The sequence below is a fragment of the Mchenga conophoros genome, linkage group LG12 (assembly GCF_057382185.1).
Source record: "Mchenga conophoros isolate Kocher_MC1m ecotype Shallow Benthic linkage group LG12, M_conophoros_male_GT1.1, whole genome shotgun sequence".
Lineage (NCBI taxonomy): Eukaryota > Metazoa > Chordata > Actinopteri > Cichliformes > Cichlidae > Mchenga > Mchenga conophoros.
In genome coordinates, this window is record NC_140537.1 from 20,075,736 (window position 1) to 20,094,042 (window position 18,307).

At 43.8% G+C, this 18,307-nt stretch overlaps 1 protein-coding gene across 1 annotated transcript in view; it reads left to right on the forward strand.

The window, feature by feature from the left end:
• Positions 1-18,307, forward strand: part of fam222aa (family with sequence similarity 222 member Aa) — a 51,603-nt gene that overhangs the window by 20,910 nt on the left and 12,386 nt on the right. Inside the window, exon 2 of the mRNA XM_085294305.1 lies at positions 6,790-6,932. Coding sequence (XP_085150431.1) covers positions 6,836-6,932 — 97 coding nt within the window. The 5' untranslated portion in view covers positions 6,790-6,835. The remainder of the gene's footprint in view (positions 1-6,789; positions 6,933-18,307) is intronic.

Below are 18,307 nucleotides of genomic sequence, written 5' to 3' on the forward strand. Positions count from 1 at the left end.
CCAAATCAAGTGTGATTATTAAGCAATTACTATGAGGGAGGCACAAAACAAGTTCTCGCAGCTAAAAACAGTCTGAAAAGACAAATGAAGCTTGATGTGCATGCAAAATGACTAAACGGGATTTGCCAAATAAGTCAGGAAAATAGACACATTCTTAAAAAAGTCTTAATAATCTTTTACAGCCTGCTATGTAATATTCTCAGAACAAGATCAGGAAGAATTTGCAGCTTGATTATAAGATTGCACGGCTTGGTTAGATCTCATACTTATAATAATTGACATTAAACCCAGCAAATGGTAAACATTAACAACCTCTAGGCAGGTGTCTGTCAGTGCACCTTCCTAGAATAGGAGCGCAAACTGGTGGAAACACTGCCTGACAAGTCAACTTGAACCACCTTCAGATTTTACTCTCGTATTGCAGTTCATTTGGAGAAATGAGAGTATTTTTAATATGTCCACTCATAACTGGTTTAAATGCTCCTTAGTCTGTGTGGACATACATTTACTATCTTCTGAACTTCAGTCTCTTTTCCTCTTTTTTAAACACTGGAGTTTAGTTGCCACGTAACAGCTCAATGCTTCGTGAGGCTGTTATTTAGCACTAATGAAACGTAGCTCAGCACAAAGATGCAGTAGTTGGCTGTGAAGTCAATTAGTCCTCATTGCTATTATAGGCTTGACATTAGTCTAGGCATGCGTGTTTTGATTAGAGATGACAGACGACTCGCTGCTATTGGACTGCCAGACATTCCTCACCCTTCATCCCATGGGCGAAGCTATTGAAGCTGACTGGAATATGGAAAGCTAACAGCTGAGTGTTTTTGCCAAGTTGCCCTTCATCTGCAGGGAAACCTCTTATAAATATGACTGCTCGGCATACAAGGCCGTATAAGCCCCAATAACTGTGACATGCTGCATTATTATATATAAGGCTCTGCTGCCAATATGTTATTCCAACACTGTATATCACGGCAATAATGCCCAAACTGTTGGCTTTTACACACAATGGCCTTTTGTTGTGCAGGTTATTTATCGCGCTGGTGTGAGGTTGTACAGAGCTGGTGGGTGAGTGCATCCAGGGGCTTGTATTGTTAGGGAATCAGTGGCTGTTGTTTGTGGAGCTGGGAGGGTTTGTTAACAATGCCTTTTTCATGTCCCAGAGTGCGTGCCTGTCGGCAAACGTCCCCTCAGAATTTTTGTTTGTGTGTGGTTTTGTTGTTGGTTTGTCTATGTGGATCAGGGTCGGCGAACATAACCCTCTCATTGTGTGCCACATCCAAATAGACCCCTTTTTTTTTTTTTGTCGGATACATGTGAGCATTAGTGAGTGGGTGTTTGAATATACAGTATGAGTGCAAATAATTTAATGCTGGTGTGTGGAAAGTGCCGAGCCGAAAGGGGTTTACTGCCAGTCCTCCCTAATGGAGCCTTTCACTCTCCCTCCATTCATGTGACGGTATGGTGACGGAGAAGGGGGGAGCCAGGGATTAACGGGGTAGAGGCAGTGCCTTGTTAAAGAAAAAGAAAGGGTTTGAGTGTGTCGATTGGATTAACTTGTTTGGGCTTATTAAGAGGGGAGACACAGCAGCTTGTTAAAAGCACTGCATGGGGCGTCCCATAGTGAGACTGCAGGGTCACCATTCAATTAGGCTGAAGCCACGCCCCCCGCTTATTGTCGAGGCTGTCTGCCAGGCTCCCGAACCACTGCTGGGAGGGGAAATTTTCACTGCTGACGCTTAAGACGATTAACTGTAGAAGCTTGATGAGAAGTTTTCTGTAAACTGGTAACAACAGCAACATTAACTAGAGCTGGAAAATAGTTTATTTTGCCCGCTAACACTGGCAAAACATGAAATCAGCTTCTCGCAGATAGCGGTGCTGATGTTGTATCATACTACAAACCTTTATTTTGCAACACACTGAATACAAGAAAATTAAATAAGATACATCCAAGAATATAAATTTACTGTTTCAGTATTTCTTAGTAAAACAATGATCATAATAATAATAACCCAGTGGGAATAAAGTATTAAAATGAAAACAAAAAATTATGATAAATAAGCTTCTGTATATGGCTATCACTTACGACTTCACCTGTTTCTTCGGGGAAGGAAGGAAGCAGTTTCACTCTACACAGGTGAAGTGAAATAATAGAAGCAGAGTTGACAACAAGAAGTTATGTTGCTGTAAGTGCAATAAAAGCTTCCCAGCAAGTGTTACACTGAACGTAAGTGAGTGAGAGCGAGTGCGCTGCAGCTGAAGCGTAGTGTAGTAAACACGGGACAAAATAGAACTCGAGTGATTGATTGGAGCCATTATGGCCGTAACCAGTGCAGCTTTTTGTCAGAATCGGGCTGATATCCAATCAATACATTGTTAATTATTCCAATCAATTGTTACAAGAAAGCGGTTACAGTTATAGGAGCCACGGACTAGTTTAGTTAGGTTTTGGATATGGCAGTCAAACCTGTTAATCACCCCAACAGCCAGATGCTAGCTTTCAGTCTTGATACGCGTGCCCTGTATTAATACAGAATGTTGCTGCTGGAGATGCAGACTGGCTTATATGAGCGTAAATCCTGTGATACTGATAAACTTTTCATATAGCAGTAAATAAGAGTTTACACATGATAAATGCTGTTTAAACACAAACAGCTGCAGAAGTGCGGTTCACATTTAATGCAAACGTATTTTAAACCAGCACCCATCTGATTACACAGTAAGCCAACAGTTCAGGTTGGACATGCATTTAATTTGGATAGTTTTTGCCGCTTGAGATATATTTTTAGAGCCATAAGTACCCGGCCCTGAGGCTACTTTAACTTTAATGTATTTATATTTATAACTAGATCAGCATTTTTGCACCAGCAAAGAAATAACCTTTGTTCATAAATAAACTCCTGAAAAAATGAACACTGCATGCCACCGGCACATAGAGCCAGCATGATAAGCACATTGCTGATCTTGATTTCTGATGGTACAGAAATCAAGGTCAGCAACACCTGATGTACCGTGTTAAAATAACCGCTGGTAGTCAAGACTGATGAAAAGCGTAATGTGACAGCAGCGTGATGAATCAGACGAGGACTCAAATCAAACTGCACATGTTGTCTCCAACATCGTTTCTCTACTTCAGACTAAAACACAGTCTGAGAGTTTTTAAATTAAAATAAAATCTCTGTTTTCAGTGCCCCCCAAAAAAAGGTAAAGTAGTTTGGATGTTAGGCAAAAAGCCGCAAAAGTTTTACATTTTAATTTTAAGATGAAAACCTGTTAGCACGGACATGTCCTGGGTATCAGCTGCCTCACTCTCTCTTTCACCTGGAACATGTATACCTCAAAAAACACACGCACACACCGTTCATTCATCCATGACCACCCTGTTACACCCCGCACTTGGCAGGATGCTTATCTGAGCAGACAGCTTTGGGCGCAGGGAGCCATCTCTTCTGATCTCCTCTGCAGTTTAAGAACCTTTTAACTAAGAAATAGCCCTCTGCCAAGCCCACCGCCTCTTGATTCCGGCTTATTCCCTCATCTCATGGGACTGATCTTCCACCCCCATTGCAAACCCTGCAGCAGCGTTAGCAGAACGAGAAAGAGCCGATAGACATCCTGGCTTTTGAGATATCCCTGCACTGGTGTAATAGGAGACCTGTGAGTGGATTTGATGAGTGAGTGAAGTGCAGGTGGGTTTTTTTTGGGGGGGGGGCAGTGAGTGTGTGTGCTCGCACATTCTTCAGCAGCTCCACGGGGTTTGACCTCAGGAAGACAGGCTGTTTTTTTGGGCAGCTGGACGATGGATCACAGGGTTTTAGTTTGGAGATTATTTCCTGCCACTGATAGACATCTGCTAAGTAGTACAATAACCTAATGGGAGGAGATGAGGGGAAAAGAGGGACATGACAAACAAGCTGAAGACTTGCACCTTCGGCTTCTCTCTTAACGGCAATAATAGGGGAAAATTGGTTCTTGAAATTGAATTGAAAAAAAGAGGGTCTCTTTCAGCAAGTATAATGCCTCCGAATACATTTGGTGAGCAGCAAATGGAGAAAAATGGAGGGTAGTTAGACGATTGTCTTTTATTTCAGAGAGGGGAAAGCGGTGGCGGTATCCCCCGTTAAGACTAGCTTTTAGTCTCAATCTACACCGTGTCCCTTTCCACTCTCTCAACCACTATCTTTGAACAAATGGACTGTGAGGATGGGCTTGTTGTGAAATTAGTATCCTCACAGCGAGGACACAGAGAAAGGATTATGTGAATAGCCAGTAATGAGCTCAAAGTGCCAGTGTGTTTAGGCCAGGCCTGCCTGTGTGTGAGAGGAAATGGCACTGCAAGCGACCTTTTTTTGCTCAAGCACCTGGCGAGACAGAGAGTGGCCCCTCTCTTCACTGCAAATGTGTGTGAGAGAGGAAGAGGGAGTGGAGTCTTCGGAGTCTAAAGATGCAGTTTACTCATATTTATTAGAGAGATGCATTTTTAGTGAACACCCTTTTCACACCGACAGGCTAAAAGAGTTGTTTTGTGCTGCTTCTAAAATGCTTTAAAAATACATGCGAGTGTTAAGTGCATTATACAAGCCTCAGGGTCTGAGGTCAAATGTAATTTCTTTAAAACTGTTTTATTTTTTTATTTTTTTAAAAGGCTTTTTATGGGTGAAAGACTGCATTCTGGGCGGGGAGGATGCATTTAACACCTGTTTCTGATCATTGCCTATTCAAACCAGGGAAGTCGTTCAGTGTTAATTACAGGCAGCTAGATGTGTTTGCATATCGTAGTTCCTTTCTGCATTTTCCACCCTCACACTTCTAATCAAATTTTGCTTGAATCATTCGAAAAGCTAAATGGCTGTAGAACATTTGGATGCACTTCTTAAATCTCCTGTTTTTAAAAGGTAAAATATATGTGGGGAATTTCACAAGTTTATACAAATACACCTGTAAATACAAATCGAAAGTTAATTACTGCCAAACTTAGAGGAAGGATTTTGTCTATAATTTTCCTCTTTTTCACCTAAACTGTGCTGGGGATGTTCTGTTTTAAGGCCAGATAACGTAGCACAAATTTGCATTTGTGCATTTGGAAGTCATTGTCACAGATATTCAATAAAAGTTACAAAATTGACTTTGTAAGTGTTTGTCATAACGTAGCCTGCTTTAGATGATGGTTTTTCACTTTGGTCAAATATTACAGGAACATTGGGTCATTTACAAGCTTGATTTGTTTGGATTCTTCAATGACTGGTTTAATTTTTTGACGATTTTCACTGCTGGTCTGTGTTTTGCTTTATTCTTTAAATGAATGAGACAGGAGCCGGCGCTTTGCTGCCATTAATTTATCTTGTAATCATTGTAATTGCATTCTTTCATATTAAAATGATAATCTATAAAACTAAGTAATGGACTGATGGCAGGTGGCTAAATGTTCATTTAGTGATTCACTGAGAAAATAAATAACAGGGGACAAGCCTGTGACAGGCGCATGAGAAATCATTTTTCAATAATCTGCCACGCATCATGGCGGGAGACGCTGGCGCTGACAGCATAGATGAAATATTTGCCTCTGTTCTTTGTTTTAATATGAGAGGAGACCAGCCCAGATGGAAACAATAGTGTTTTATATTGATGCATTTTGGACAAGACATTCAAACACAGGCTGAGCTAAGATTAAGGCCACAATCCTTTTTATAGACACAGCCATTATCCATTGTAGGTGAGACTGGGCTGCAAAAGTGTTCAATACAGCGAGAGCGTGTGGTTCCAGGAAATGAACGGTATCTGCTGTGTAAACAATGGTGAAGTGAATCTCGATCCTTATCATATAAAATCACTTCTGGAACCTCAGCGGTTTGCTTTAGCTGTTTTCATCTGGCCTATAAAACCAGTAGAAGTAATCAGTCATCATTGACACTCATAAGTTTCTAATGAATGATAACCTGTATCTGCATAATATATGTAAAACTGTGTCCTGTGCTTTCCACTAGGACTAGGATGGGCTTTTTCAGAAGAAACTAGCAGCAACTGCTTCCCTGTTCCTGAGTGAAGGTGGCTGTGGGGGAAAAATGGAAGTGTAGAGCTGGAGATTTATAGCCTAGAGGGAGATTGATTAGTGCCGTCACTAGCCCTGATGTACGGTTGGCAGTCTCCCCCTCCTAGCCCATCGCATTTGCTCACACACACACATGCAACCATACGGTTCAACACACGGCTACACATACATGCAGACACCACTCAGTCCCCCCCAGGCCTTTCCTGACAGTCCCCCAGAGCTGTTGCATGTTAAGTTGTTGCAGGCAGACTGCTGTTTTCTCAGCATTCCCATTTTTTATTTATTTTTTTTTTTTTTAGCTGTCCATAGATAACGCCATCAATCACCACGTACACACTGGCCTGGAAGGAATGTGTCTCAGTGTGCCTGAGTATTGCTACTTTGTGTGTGAGCCCGTGTGTTTGTTTTGACGATGGTTTCATGGACAGGAGATGCGGTTGAATGGCTTTGTGGATGTGCTGTTTGAAGCTGCAGAGTGACTGGCCTGGACTGTGCTCTGAACCCGTGTCAACTGTGGTGCCCCGATGCAGGTGTGTGTTTATCATTCAACACACAGCTGAGGGGCAGGCAGCCGTAGGCATGCTTTACCAATTAAATCGTGAGTGAGAAACCTAGCCCATCTAGCCCAGAGTGAGTTCCTGCAGCCTTACGAGACACGGCCATGACCTCGAATCATCCTGCTTAATTCACTGCAGTGTTCCTCTTTTTCTCTTTCTCTTGCTCCTTTTCTACTCTAGGTTGGCCGCAGAACTCCCCCGGCTGTTGTACTGTGCCCACCTCGCCATGCTGGCCTGTTTGCAGAGGAGGCAAAACCCTCAACCCCAGCACCCAGTGTGTGCCAGCAAGACCCTGGAGCCACCACAAGCCCTTGGACGGAAATGTAAGTTAACAAAGAGAGGGTGCGATGGAGGTCAGGAATTCTTGCCTGAAGCAGTGGAATGAGAACGACGTTTGTGTTTGATCTTCATGCTGAAGGACAGAAACTTGTTGTTAACCCTAACTGAGAAGTTACAAAAAATAGACTTTTCAGTTTCTGTTGTTGGCACTATTTTCTCTCAATACTCTGAGGAATTCTAAACACTTTCATTCACTTTGCACTTAGGCCTTGGAATGCTATGTTGTTTGGCTACTCATTGTGAGGGAGGCTGTTTAGCAGTGCTGATTGTGCAGTCGTGGCAACAGGGCCGAACAGACAGTGTTTAACGTGCCTCAGTGGCCCTGGGTGACCCTGAGGGTCTGTAAACATTTACAGTGTCTGGCCCTGGTTGTGCCGGCCGCATGTAAAGTGTGACAGCTGCTCTGTTTGCTCCCTAGCACCACCCTCTGTCCACCCACAAAATGGTGTAAAGGGACAGAGATGAGCCAGGGCTGAAAACCGCTAAGAGTGCTGGCGAAACTAGCTCTAACCAGTTTGGGATTAGAGAGAGCTGCAGCGGTCAGGCCTCTGGAAGGTGAACTTCTCGTTAACTTTGCTGAAGCTTTGAATAAGCCTTTTTTGTCTGACAAGTGGAGGAAAGGTCTTTCCTGCTTATTTAACACTCCTAGACTCTTTATTGGCCTTTGTTTACATGGCAGGGCTACGAGCTACCTCAAGCTGATTAAAAAGGTTGGCGGATGGAGAGCAGGGGAGTACTAACCTTGCAGTTTTTACCCAAGCTTACAAAGGCTTAGTGGAAATAGAAGGATCTGGGCTTCTTCATCAGAGGAGCATTGTATCAAGCCTTTAACTAGCCCTGTGAAAGGCTTGAAACTCTTGATTGGCGAAGAAATGAAGCACTGCCCAAATTCTTTTTCAGCTCCTCACTGTCCAATTAGCTACTCTTCCGCTCAGCATCACTTTCCAAATTCCTTATGCAGAGGAGAGAAGAATCATAAACAAAAAGGTGACTGTATAATATATGTACTCAGACTTTTTTTGTTGTTTTTTCTAGTCTGTGTGGATATGGAGGTGTATAGATGTGCATGAAACAGGGAGGAACAGAGAGATAAACAAAGCCTTGGGTGCATTTGGAAGGGTTAGCTCTTTAGATTAGTGAACCAACCACAAATCGCTAATGAGGTTTTAGAGAAAGAGGCACAGTGAAAGGGGGAGGGGGAAGGAGAAATTGTGAAAATAAAATTAGTGAAGGTAAAGATGAAGAGGAAGGGAGAGAAATGGAAGGAGTCTTCAGCAGTCTTCTTAATCGATTCCCTACTTCCAATTTTGCAGGATTAGCCCACTTCCTCTCAAGGTCCTTTATTGAAGAGCAGCCAGTGGGAGTCAGGACTCAAATCAATAGAGAAAAAGAACAGTCTCCAGCTTTCCCTTTGCCCTCCCTCTCGCTGACCCTCTCTGTCTAACTCTCCCTGTCACTCCCTCTCCTTCTCCACCTGTTAAACCCTTTGATTGAAGGACTACCGCAGTGACTGACTTGAGGTTCATAATGAGGATGTTTGAACATAATAACCTCCTTTCTGTCCTTGGACTGGAGGGAGGGGGAGGCAAGTGTTGGATTTCCACCATCGTGCACCACTTGGCCTCAATAAGGCAATTGTTTGTCCGGGCCTAGAAAGGCTGCAGAAAAGCAGACAGTGGGTCTGGCTGCAGAAGTGGGCACACTCAGGTCACCATGCTGAGCAGGTCCCATGACTGATTGGTCGTGGCCAAGTTTGTGCCAGAATGGAAAGGGTTTGTGGGTAAAATGACAGGGCTCTCAACAGGAAGCTGAATATAAGAATACACCCTTGAAATGGACAGTAAGTAAAAGTGCAGGAGGGGGATTACGTGGCAGCGAAGGTAGAGGCGAGCTCTGTCATTTGCATCTGCTTTCCTTTACACAAAAACCTGTCTGCATGTGTATGTGTGGGTGTGTGTGTCAGAGAAAGTGGAGGTGGGGTGGCAGAGCATTGGGATAAGAGGGCGAGGAGGGTTTTAGAAAAAGCCCCTGCATGCAGATGCCGAGTGGCTGCACAGTTCATTGATGCGACTCCTATTGAATCCCATTAAAAATCCCTCATACCCTCAATAAAAAAGGACTTAACTGGCTCTACCATCAGCTGGAAGCGTTCAGATCGGCTCGCCAGACAATCAATTTCCCCCAAGCGCACAGAGCTTAGCAGGAGAAACAGGAGGCGGAGAGCGGGATGTTTCCATTATCACAGCCCGCTCTGTGTCTGTGCTCAGGAGGGTGGGGTGAGGTACTGTAGAGCGGGGAGAGAAAGGAGGCAGGAGCAGAGAGAGAGACGGGGAAAGACAGACAAGTAGAGGAGAGAGAGAGAAGCAGAAAGGGAGACAGAGAAGCTGGCTTTTCAAAAAGCTATTGACCGCCTGCCCTTAAAAATATCATATTGGATTAGCCTCACAGGGCAGCCTTTTGATAGTTTTTTTTTCTTTGGCCGTAGAATTAAAAGGAGTGCGGAGCATTACTTGAATTATAAATCATAGGCACTTGCTTTCACTGCGCCCAAATTCCGCACATATGTGGCTGCACTCTCCAGCGCCAGCCCCTGTCATTTTTAATTAAATCCCCCCTTATGGGTGACATTTGTAGCTTGCCCCCTCCTTCGTCCTCCCCCTCCGCGTCTATCTACCACTGCCCTATATGGAGACATGAAAGGCAGAGACGGCAGCGGAGCCAGGACCTCTCATCGTGTTGTGCCCCACAGAGAGGGCACCCATCCAGGCAGATGAGAGAGAAAGGCCCTGCAGGGGGAGAGGGGTGAATGGATGCCACTGACCCTGGCCACCCTCAGCCGGTGGTGACCTCCCTCTCCACCCATTCCTTTCCTTGATCATCCTTCGATGTGGTCCGGAAGGTCCAGGGAACACGGGTGAGCGTTAAAGCCCCGCTCTCGGAGGGGAACGGGAGGCGGACCAGTCCAGTGAACACTGAGATGGCTGGACAGGAGGCCCAGCAGCCCCCACCACTACCCTGCCTCCCCTCTTGCCCAGACAGCAATTACTCTGTCGCATGTCAGCTAGAGAATAACAGGTCCAGAATCCTTCACTTGAGTAGTTGATGGGGGTATTTCTGCTGGCTATTTTCCAAAATAATATCTTTTCAAATTTCAGCAGGTTTTAATTTGTTTATTCATTCCTTAACAGTTGCGTTTGTGCCAGCATGACATTTTGTAATGATGCAGTTGTCAAAATGGGTGTGCATATTTGCACATTTTGTGCAGACATGCTGTCAATGCTACAGTACCCTTGTTAACAAAACAGCTTACTGCCACTCCCATATTTGTCCAATGATTGGATCAGACTTTGGGCTAAACCTGGGTGTTCCCTTGTGTCTCTAACCTCAACAGGGCCTGGTTGCGACTCATGAGCACACAATGGTGATTTATAATTACTTTTGGTGTCACTGCACCTAAGCCTAATTAAAACAAAAATGATTTTCCTTTAAAGATGAACGCAATTCTACTTATGTCAAAAACATAAAGCTACTTTTTTAAATTATTATTTAAAGCTAAAGCCACTCTTCAATCAACTGTTGTACAGCCCAGAATTTTTCTTGTAGCAGAGATGTGTACACACACATTTACACAAGCACACCTGCAACCATAACCCTGTGTGACACCACCCGGGAGGCCCGGGGGTGCCAATCAGCCAGGTGTAGATGAAAAATTCCCAGAAGGCTTGGTATCCCAGGTTCATGCTATGTCAGGCCAGGTTCGGCCCTCTTCCAGCTTGATCGACAGAGACAACCTGGCCTTGTCACATACAGCCTTAGGACATGACATAGAGGTACACCTGGGGATTGTAGTTTTCCTAATAGCCCCATGCTTTTGCAGGCAGAGCTGCCAAAGCCATTATTTTTCTTTGCTTTTAGCTGCTTCTCTTCCTAAGCCACATTGCCATTGGGAGGGAAATATGCTCAGGTAATGACCTGCTGCCACCTCTCCTCCACACTTGTCTGAGGCAGTACGAGACATAACAGTGGAATTAGCTGGCCGTATCAAATTGCACCACAATACTTCAACAACTACTATCCAAGGGGGAAAAGGGGGAGTTGGCAAGAAAGGGGAGGGAAGGGACTTTTTTAGTTGAATATTTAAACGTGGTCACTTGCGGCAGCAGAAATAACAGCCTTTACCCTGATTGCCTCAGTACCCTGGAGGTGGCGGGGGCTGGAGGGTGTAAAGCGAAACTGGGAAAAAAGGAATGGAGACTGCAAGGGAGAGCAAATCTGCATGCACTTGACCTTTTCCCGCTGATTGAACTACCTCATTTCTAACTCCCATTTGGAATTCCACAGAGGGTCCACAGAGACTGTCATTATTCCACTGTCTGCAGCAAGGAAGCAGAGGTCACGAGGTGTTTTTTACAGTGCAAGGTGATTGACAGCTATCCACGTCTTCCTCCATAACTCATCCACGATTCCTATTTATGCAGTTTCATTTTGAGGAATCGCTGGCTTTGCATAGCTGCACTGATTGTGTAATTTGCACTTCTGTAATATTGCTAGATTGTGAAAAGCGGAGAATTTTGAGTCGCAGTTTATTTCAGAGAGACGGCCATATGATATTAGTTGTACATATCTTACCTCATGCATACCACAGCCTCTTCTGTCGTGTTGGCGTCTGATTGCTGGCACACAGAGAATCATTTCCGGATGGTGACATCCAGCAGAGCCATGCCTTCCCTCTGCCCTCTGCCTTCTGCTGTGAACACAGGGGGTGAAGCAATCTTATTGCCTTGAGAGGTGAGCTTGAGGAAAAGGGACTCTGGTGTAGTTTTGGTCGCAGCAGGACTTGGGTTCAAAAACAGGTTCCTTGTTCCAAAGCCTCCGAGCTGGCATTTGGGCGTCCCAGGTGCAAGGCAGCGACACCCTCTGTCTTCGCCTGCCAGAAAGTGGGGGTGGGTTGGACGATCTGAGCGAGGGTACAGAGAGTGTCTGCAGGCTCTAGCTGTCCCACAGGAAATGATCGTGTCTTCATAAAGCTAAACCCAGCACAGCCTGGCTGTGAGAGGCGTTCAGGAGGTTTGGCACACTCCTGGCAGGATATTTTGTTTTTGAGCATGGACGTCTTAACAAAACTTAAAATAAAAACGGAATTTTGGTCCAGTAATTGGACTTTAAAAGTGTGCGAGTTGGAAGAAAAGTTTGAGTTCTTTTTTAACCAAACTTCAAGCCATTAATTGCTCTATTTCTGTCTAGTTGCTTCATCCAAATGAAAATACTACAGCAGATTCGAAAGTTTAAATCAAGATATTATTATTTACCTTCTTAAATTCTACTAAACTGGCAATATTTTGCATAAAAGTAGTCCTCTTTGGAGGATTCACCAGCATTTAGTTTTAAGTGAATTAGCCAACGCATTTTAACCTCATAGCTATTATTGAGATTCACAGAGTACTTATTGATCAGTATGTTATTGCACAAGTTCTTTGAAGGGTGTAAACATGATTAGAAAATGCACAAGAAGTCATGTGTGAGCAATTTGAAATTAGAGAGCCATTAGCAGTGTGTAGTTTTGGTTTGAACCAGCAATGCACTTTTAATACCACTCCTGCCTTTGGTTTTTCATTCTGCCTAAGCAGTGCAGAGGTTTTGGCAGAGAGAGCATGGGAGTGCAAACTGACCACAGCACAATAATCAAATCATTGCTCCACTGGGACATTTAACTGCAGTCTGCTGTTTACTCATTCTAATGAAGCCCATTTTTGTCATTTTAGGATCTTCATATTTGAATATTTACTTACATAGTTAAAGATTTGACGCCATGGTCTGACCCTAAGGTTTTATCCTAGACCTCTTGCTACAACCCTCTTCCATGGTTCCTTAAAGACTTTAGAGACTATCCCCAAGAATCAGTTTCCCCTAACCAATCACAATTCAAAGGACAATCTGCAAACTCAGATTGTCAGATTGGTCTTCAAATGAAAGTGGCTTCTCAGGAAATTGATCATGGCAGTGACCAGATGGTGCCAGTGATACAAATATACAGGTTTCATTTAGAGGAGTGCATTGAGTAAGAAACAAAACATTTACTTGCAAGAATACAACTCAAATTTGATATCAGTAATAGTTTGTAGTGGCCTATAGTCACTTCTTTTTATGCAATAAAAATGAATCTATTAAATAATAATGAATAAGAGCCATGGGTCTGCGAAGACCATACAGCAGTCAGTATGTTGCTTCTACACTACCTGTTACATCATCTAATGGTGCTTTCACTTGCACTCAGACTGCTTGGTGAATCTCGCCAGCAAGATAGTGGGTGACGATCTACTCACAATGTTCTTGTAATGCATTTGTATCTCATTTTCTCTGTTAACTTTAAGGTGTCATCGATCTAACTTACCACATAAACTATATAAACTAATTTTGTCGCTTTGGTGACGGGGTTCCTTGACACAGTTGTGCATCATTCATGCCAATAAAGCATACTGAATTCCGTTGAACTGAACTTTAATACTTAAAACAGGTTTTTAAGTTTGACCACAGACCCATAGTTGGATAAGATGGAGCCTTATTGATGAAAAATAAACATTAAAACATTCAGCTTTAAGCGATGGTTAACATTATAGAACACTGCATCTATTAAATCCTTCCTTCAAAAACTCCACTGACATTAAATCTTTTACAAATTTTGATTAATCTTTTTGACAACGTTCTCATTTATGCATGTCCTTTCAATGGTTCTCTCCTCTCCTCTCCTCTCCTCTCCTCTCCTCTCCTCTCCTCTCCTCTCCTCTCCTCTCCTCGGCATGTGTACTGCCTTGTTGTCTGTGCAGTGTTAAATATTAATTGGGAATCAGTGGAGGACTTGTCTCCTAAATGATAGAACAGAAGGGCCCAGGCTTGCCTCAGGCAGCCTGCAGGCGCCTTTCTTCTTCCATTTACCTGCAGGCCTGCGCACCAGCACTTCCTCCAGTTTGACAGGCCTGCCCAGGCCCCTCCAGCCTTCCTTCATCTCTCCATCTCTCTCCCGCTCTCTCTCCCTTACCTCCCCGTCTCCTCTGCTCTGTGCACTGGTTCCTTTTCTTGTGCTTATGTGCTTACGATCTTTACCTCTGGGTTTTTCTTTTTTACTCCAAAACTGTGTGTGTGTTGTTGCTGTGTCCATTTGTGTTTGTGCATGACTCTGAATGCTGCTGGCTCTTTGCTGTACATGTAGCCCTTTGAGAAAATGGTGTCACAGCGTGGCATATTCTCTTAAAGACAGAACAAGGAGGGCCTGACATAAATCTTTCAGGTCAGGTTTTTAGCTTGTTGGGGTTTTTTCTTGGCTCTGTGTCCCGCATTGCTCTCTGGCTCATCGCTGAATGGTTTAATCTCTGTTTCCTCTTCCTGATGTCTCCCCATAACGGGCCTCATAGTTTGTCTTTCTGTCTTCCGTGAGCTGTGCTTTGTTCCTCTCTATCAGCCTTGTCATCTGGAGAGGTGTACCAAGACAAAACAAAACAACTGGAGCCGTCTGCTCCTTTGTTGCTCTGGCTGGCTCTAACATGTGGATGACCCTTTTGGCTGGAGTTAATTAAGCTGTCGAGATTTGTTTTGGAAATCAAACCAGTTTAACCTGCTGTTTTATTCTCCCTCTCTATCTGTTTTCAGCAGAGCACAGCTTTTCACAAGGTTCACTGAAGGTACGCTGTGAAGCGGCAGGGCTGAATGTAAAATGGGAAGAACCTGGGGAAGGAAGGAGGAGAGGGCAGCAGAGAGGAATGGATGTAAATGGAGGCGAGTAGGAGGTGAAGTTGACTTTGATGCCATAGGAATGAGTTCACAGGCTCATGAGCACAGGCCTAATCGCACATGACAATATCGGCTGGTGTGCCAGTCGCAGCACATAACCACCCCGCTGCTTGTGCTGACTCGGGGTATTTGCTGATAAAGCTCTGCTTTCTAGACCATGCTGTATGCACAATGAGGGTGGCCCAGGCAGGCCTGAGGGCTGGCTCATCACAGAACCTGCTTCTATACAGAACCGTGCACTCAACTAAGCCCTTTGGCAGGCCTTGATTATTAAACAGAAAGCAATTTTTGCGATGAATATAGTTATTTTTTCCATTAATCTATTATGTTGCCCATCCAGCCCCATAAATTATTGCAAATGGAAAGAGCCTGGTGAAACTTGTTCCTGAAATGACGCTGTTGCTGTGAGCAGCTCTCTTCACAGTGTGAAATATTCAGGACGGTTATTTTTCCATTGAAATGCCCTTTTTTTTTTTTTTTTTGGTGTTGGCTGTCATGGGAACAAACACGGAGCTTGTTCTTTTTGTTTGGGTGTTTTTTTTTTTTAAATTAATTTTGTTGTTGTTGTTGTTGTTTATGAAATTCAGCGTGTAGTGTGAGGTAAACATGTTGCCCCAGTTTTTCTGTTTGTTTGGTGCACGGGTGTCCTACAAAAGGCCTGACACGGCTGCTGCCGGCCTGCATTCCTTTGCGGCTCAAAGAGGACTAAACTACCCACTGGTGTTGTGTTGACCAGACTCTCAGCTAGATCATTAGTAATTAACATGTGCAGTGATCTCCGGAATTAAAGGGAGGCTCATCTGCTTAGTTCCCTTTCATGCACATTAAGATATCTTCCCCTAGACTCTAAGGCTCCTGCCTAAATAGCTTGTCATATTGTAAGATATTTCAGAAAGGTCAGTGTTGATAATAATGTCTTAATTCCTTTGAGAGGCAGCAGGTCTGCTCTGGTGCTGCCAGTGGTGTTAATGGGGCAGGAATGCAGGGCGAGTGCTTTCCCACGCTGTTAGTTTTCTTCTGCTGGGTGCGTTTGAGATGAGGCTCTGGGCTGGCAAGGCTCTGCTAATGCAGCCAGAGTGCAGACAAATGGAAAGTGACACTTGTGTGTGTAGAATGGTATTTGTGGTGACGCTTTGACTACAGATAATAAAGTGTTCGCCCTGAGGTGATTTCGCCCGGCAAGCACCCCAGATGAAACTCACTTACTCAGAGAGGGAGACAGAAGAGACTGAGAGGGGGATGAAGAGACAGAGGAGACGGAGAGGAGGATGAAAAGACAGAGAGGGGGATGAAGCGTGAGAGGAGCACAAAGAAATGAAAAGGATGGGGAGAAACAAGAGAAAGCAGTGAAAAAAAGATCCAAAGACATGCAGAGGGAGAGTCAATGTTTTTTTATGGGTCAGAGGGCAACGCTATTATTTCAGAGAGTGGTGGGTTTTAGAGGTCAACACACTCAGGCTGAGAGTTGTCCTTTTTTCAGACTAAATTGTGTTTATTCACCTGTTTGGTGGTTTTTAATAAGAAATCAGTTAGCTTGAAGCTAATTCTGATTTATGGATTTTATTGATGAATTGCTATTGATGTTATTAAAGAGAAAAAACATCAGTTTCATCGGGAGGGTAAAATATTAGAATTAGTTGTTAGTGGGATCTGTGTGTGTGTGTGTGTGTGTGTGTCTGGCTGGCAGGCCATGTGTACAGAGGAGTCCTTCAGGATCAATCAGTTCTCAGTAATTTCCCCTACAGCCCATAAAAGCCAGGTCTGTCTAGAAGGAGCATGAGGCTGCCACATCAAACCAGCTAATTAATTTTCATAGCTGATTCAGTAACATCTGGCTTTGGAGATAAATTCTAATGAGAAAATGTAAACACGACAGTGTCCTGATGGTATAATATTTCACATTTCTTTGGTAGAAACCTTTATAATAGAAATCCAATTAGCAGTTTTGATTTGGACACGTTAGCCGCATATGTAAAACATTAAAAAACGTGTAACAACATGCGGAACAGAAAGTGAAAAACATTTCTGTTTTTCTGCTGCTCCTTTTCACTGTTATCCAGTACCTGTGGACCCCATCTCTGTATCAGCGTACTGTATTTACCGCACACGTGTGCCGCTTCACTGCAGGCTAAACAAATGACCTCATGCTGCAGTGAGGAGGAAGCCCAGATTAGTCTTTCAGTTTAGTATTTCTTCCATCTGCTTGTGTGGAAAATAGATAGATTAAATCTTGGATGAGATTGTCTTTAATGAAATGAAAGATTAAATGTGGGAGTTTTGTCCAAGTTTTGCTTAAATCTATTTTAACAATTAAATCCATTTTTGACATGGTGCCATGCCTGCGTGCCTGTGAAGGATCAGTGTGCAGATTGCTTTAACATTCTCATTATCCGCTTTGCTATTTGTGAAACATGTTGGCAGGTTAAAAGCCCAATATGCAGTGCAGTATGGTATCCCCTGTTGAAATATCTTGTCCAGCTACTGCTTTTATTTACATAGAAATTAATTTGATTAGAGAAATAATTTTCTTGTAAGTTTGTGTGCGATGTTTGATAAAGTGACGGCAACTGGAAACAAAAAGCTGCGTTAAATAAACCGATTTTGATTCAACAAAGTCGTATTAAAAAAACATCCAATCAATAAGTCATGAAGTATTTAGAAAAGAGTTATCTGGTGAGCACATTTTTGTTTCCACTGCCTCACAATATGCATTTGTTTGATGATTGTGATGACACAAGCAGCTGCTGAATTCAGACAGCTCTATCCTCTGAGAAATCATTGCAGTGATTGATTTTTATCTTTGCAATTATAGATAGCAGAGGCCTGACAAATAATTGCCTGGATTTTTTTTTTCCTTCCCTGTGTTGTTGCACAGAAAATCAACCTTGAGATGAACAGAGAGAGATGAGTGCTTGTAAAAAAAAAAATGCTTTTTTGATATCAAGCAAGCAGCAGGGTTTCCTTTCCCCTCACGTGCACTTGAATTGATTAGTACTTTGGTTGAGGGCATATTCAACATGTCTGCCCCCCTGCAAGGCTGCTCTACCCTGTTGATCAGTGGCTCATACATGAGCTTCCTCCGCTCTCTCCCTCTCCTCAGGAAGCTCCTGTGGGGCACCGAGGCTTTGATTGACTGGCGGCTGAGTCCACAGGACGCCTCTATTATTATCATCTCTACCTCGGCAGAGGGGCGGGGGTCTATGTCCAGGGGGTCTGGACGAAAGCCCCTGCTTTGTGTGCCCGATAGTCAATTAGAGGCAGCGCTCTGCCGGAGACGAGTGGGATGCAGGGTTAATTGCAGAGGACCAAACAGCTGGCTCTATCAGGGCCCATTGTGTTTGCAGCAGTTGTCACGGCAATTGAGGCCTGGCTGTAATCGCTGACTAATCAGCCTTGTGCCAGATGACACCTCCATTAGCACAAGGCAGGTATTGTTCAGGACGTGAAGCTGCCTCTGGCTTTCCCCAGCCTGCCCATCCTTTTACAGCAAGTTAAGGGACGCTGATTCTATCTGCTAAGAGATAAACAATAGCCACAGGTCAAGGGTTCCTTCAAGGGACAATGCTGTTCAGCC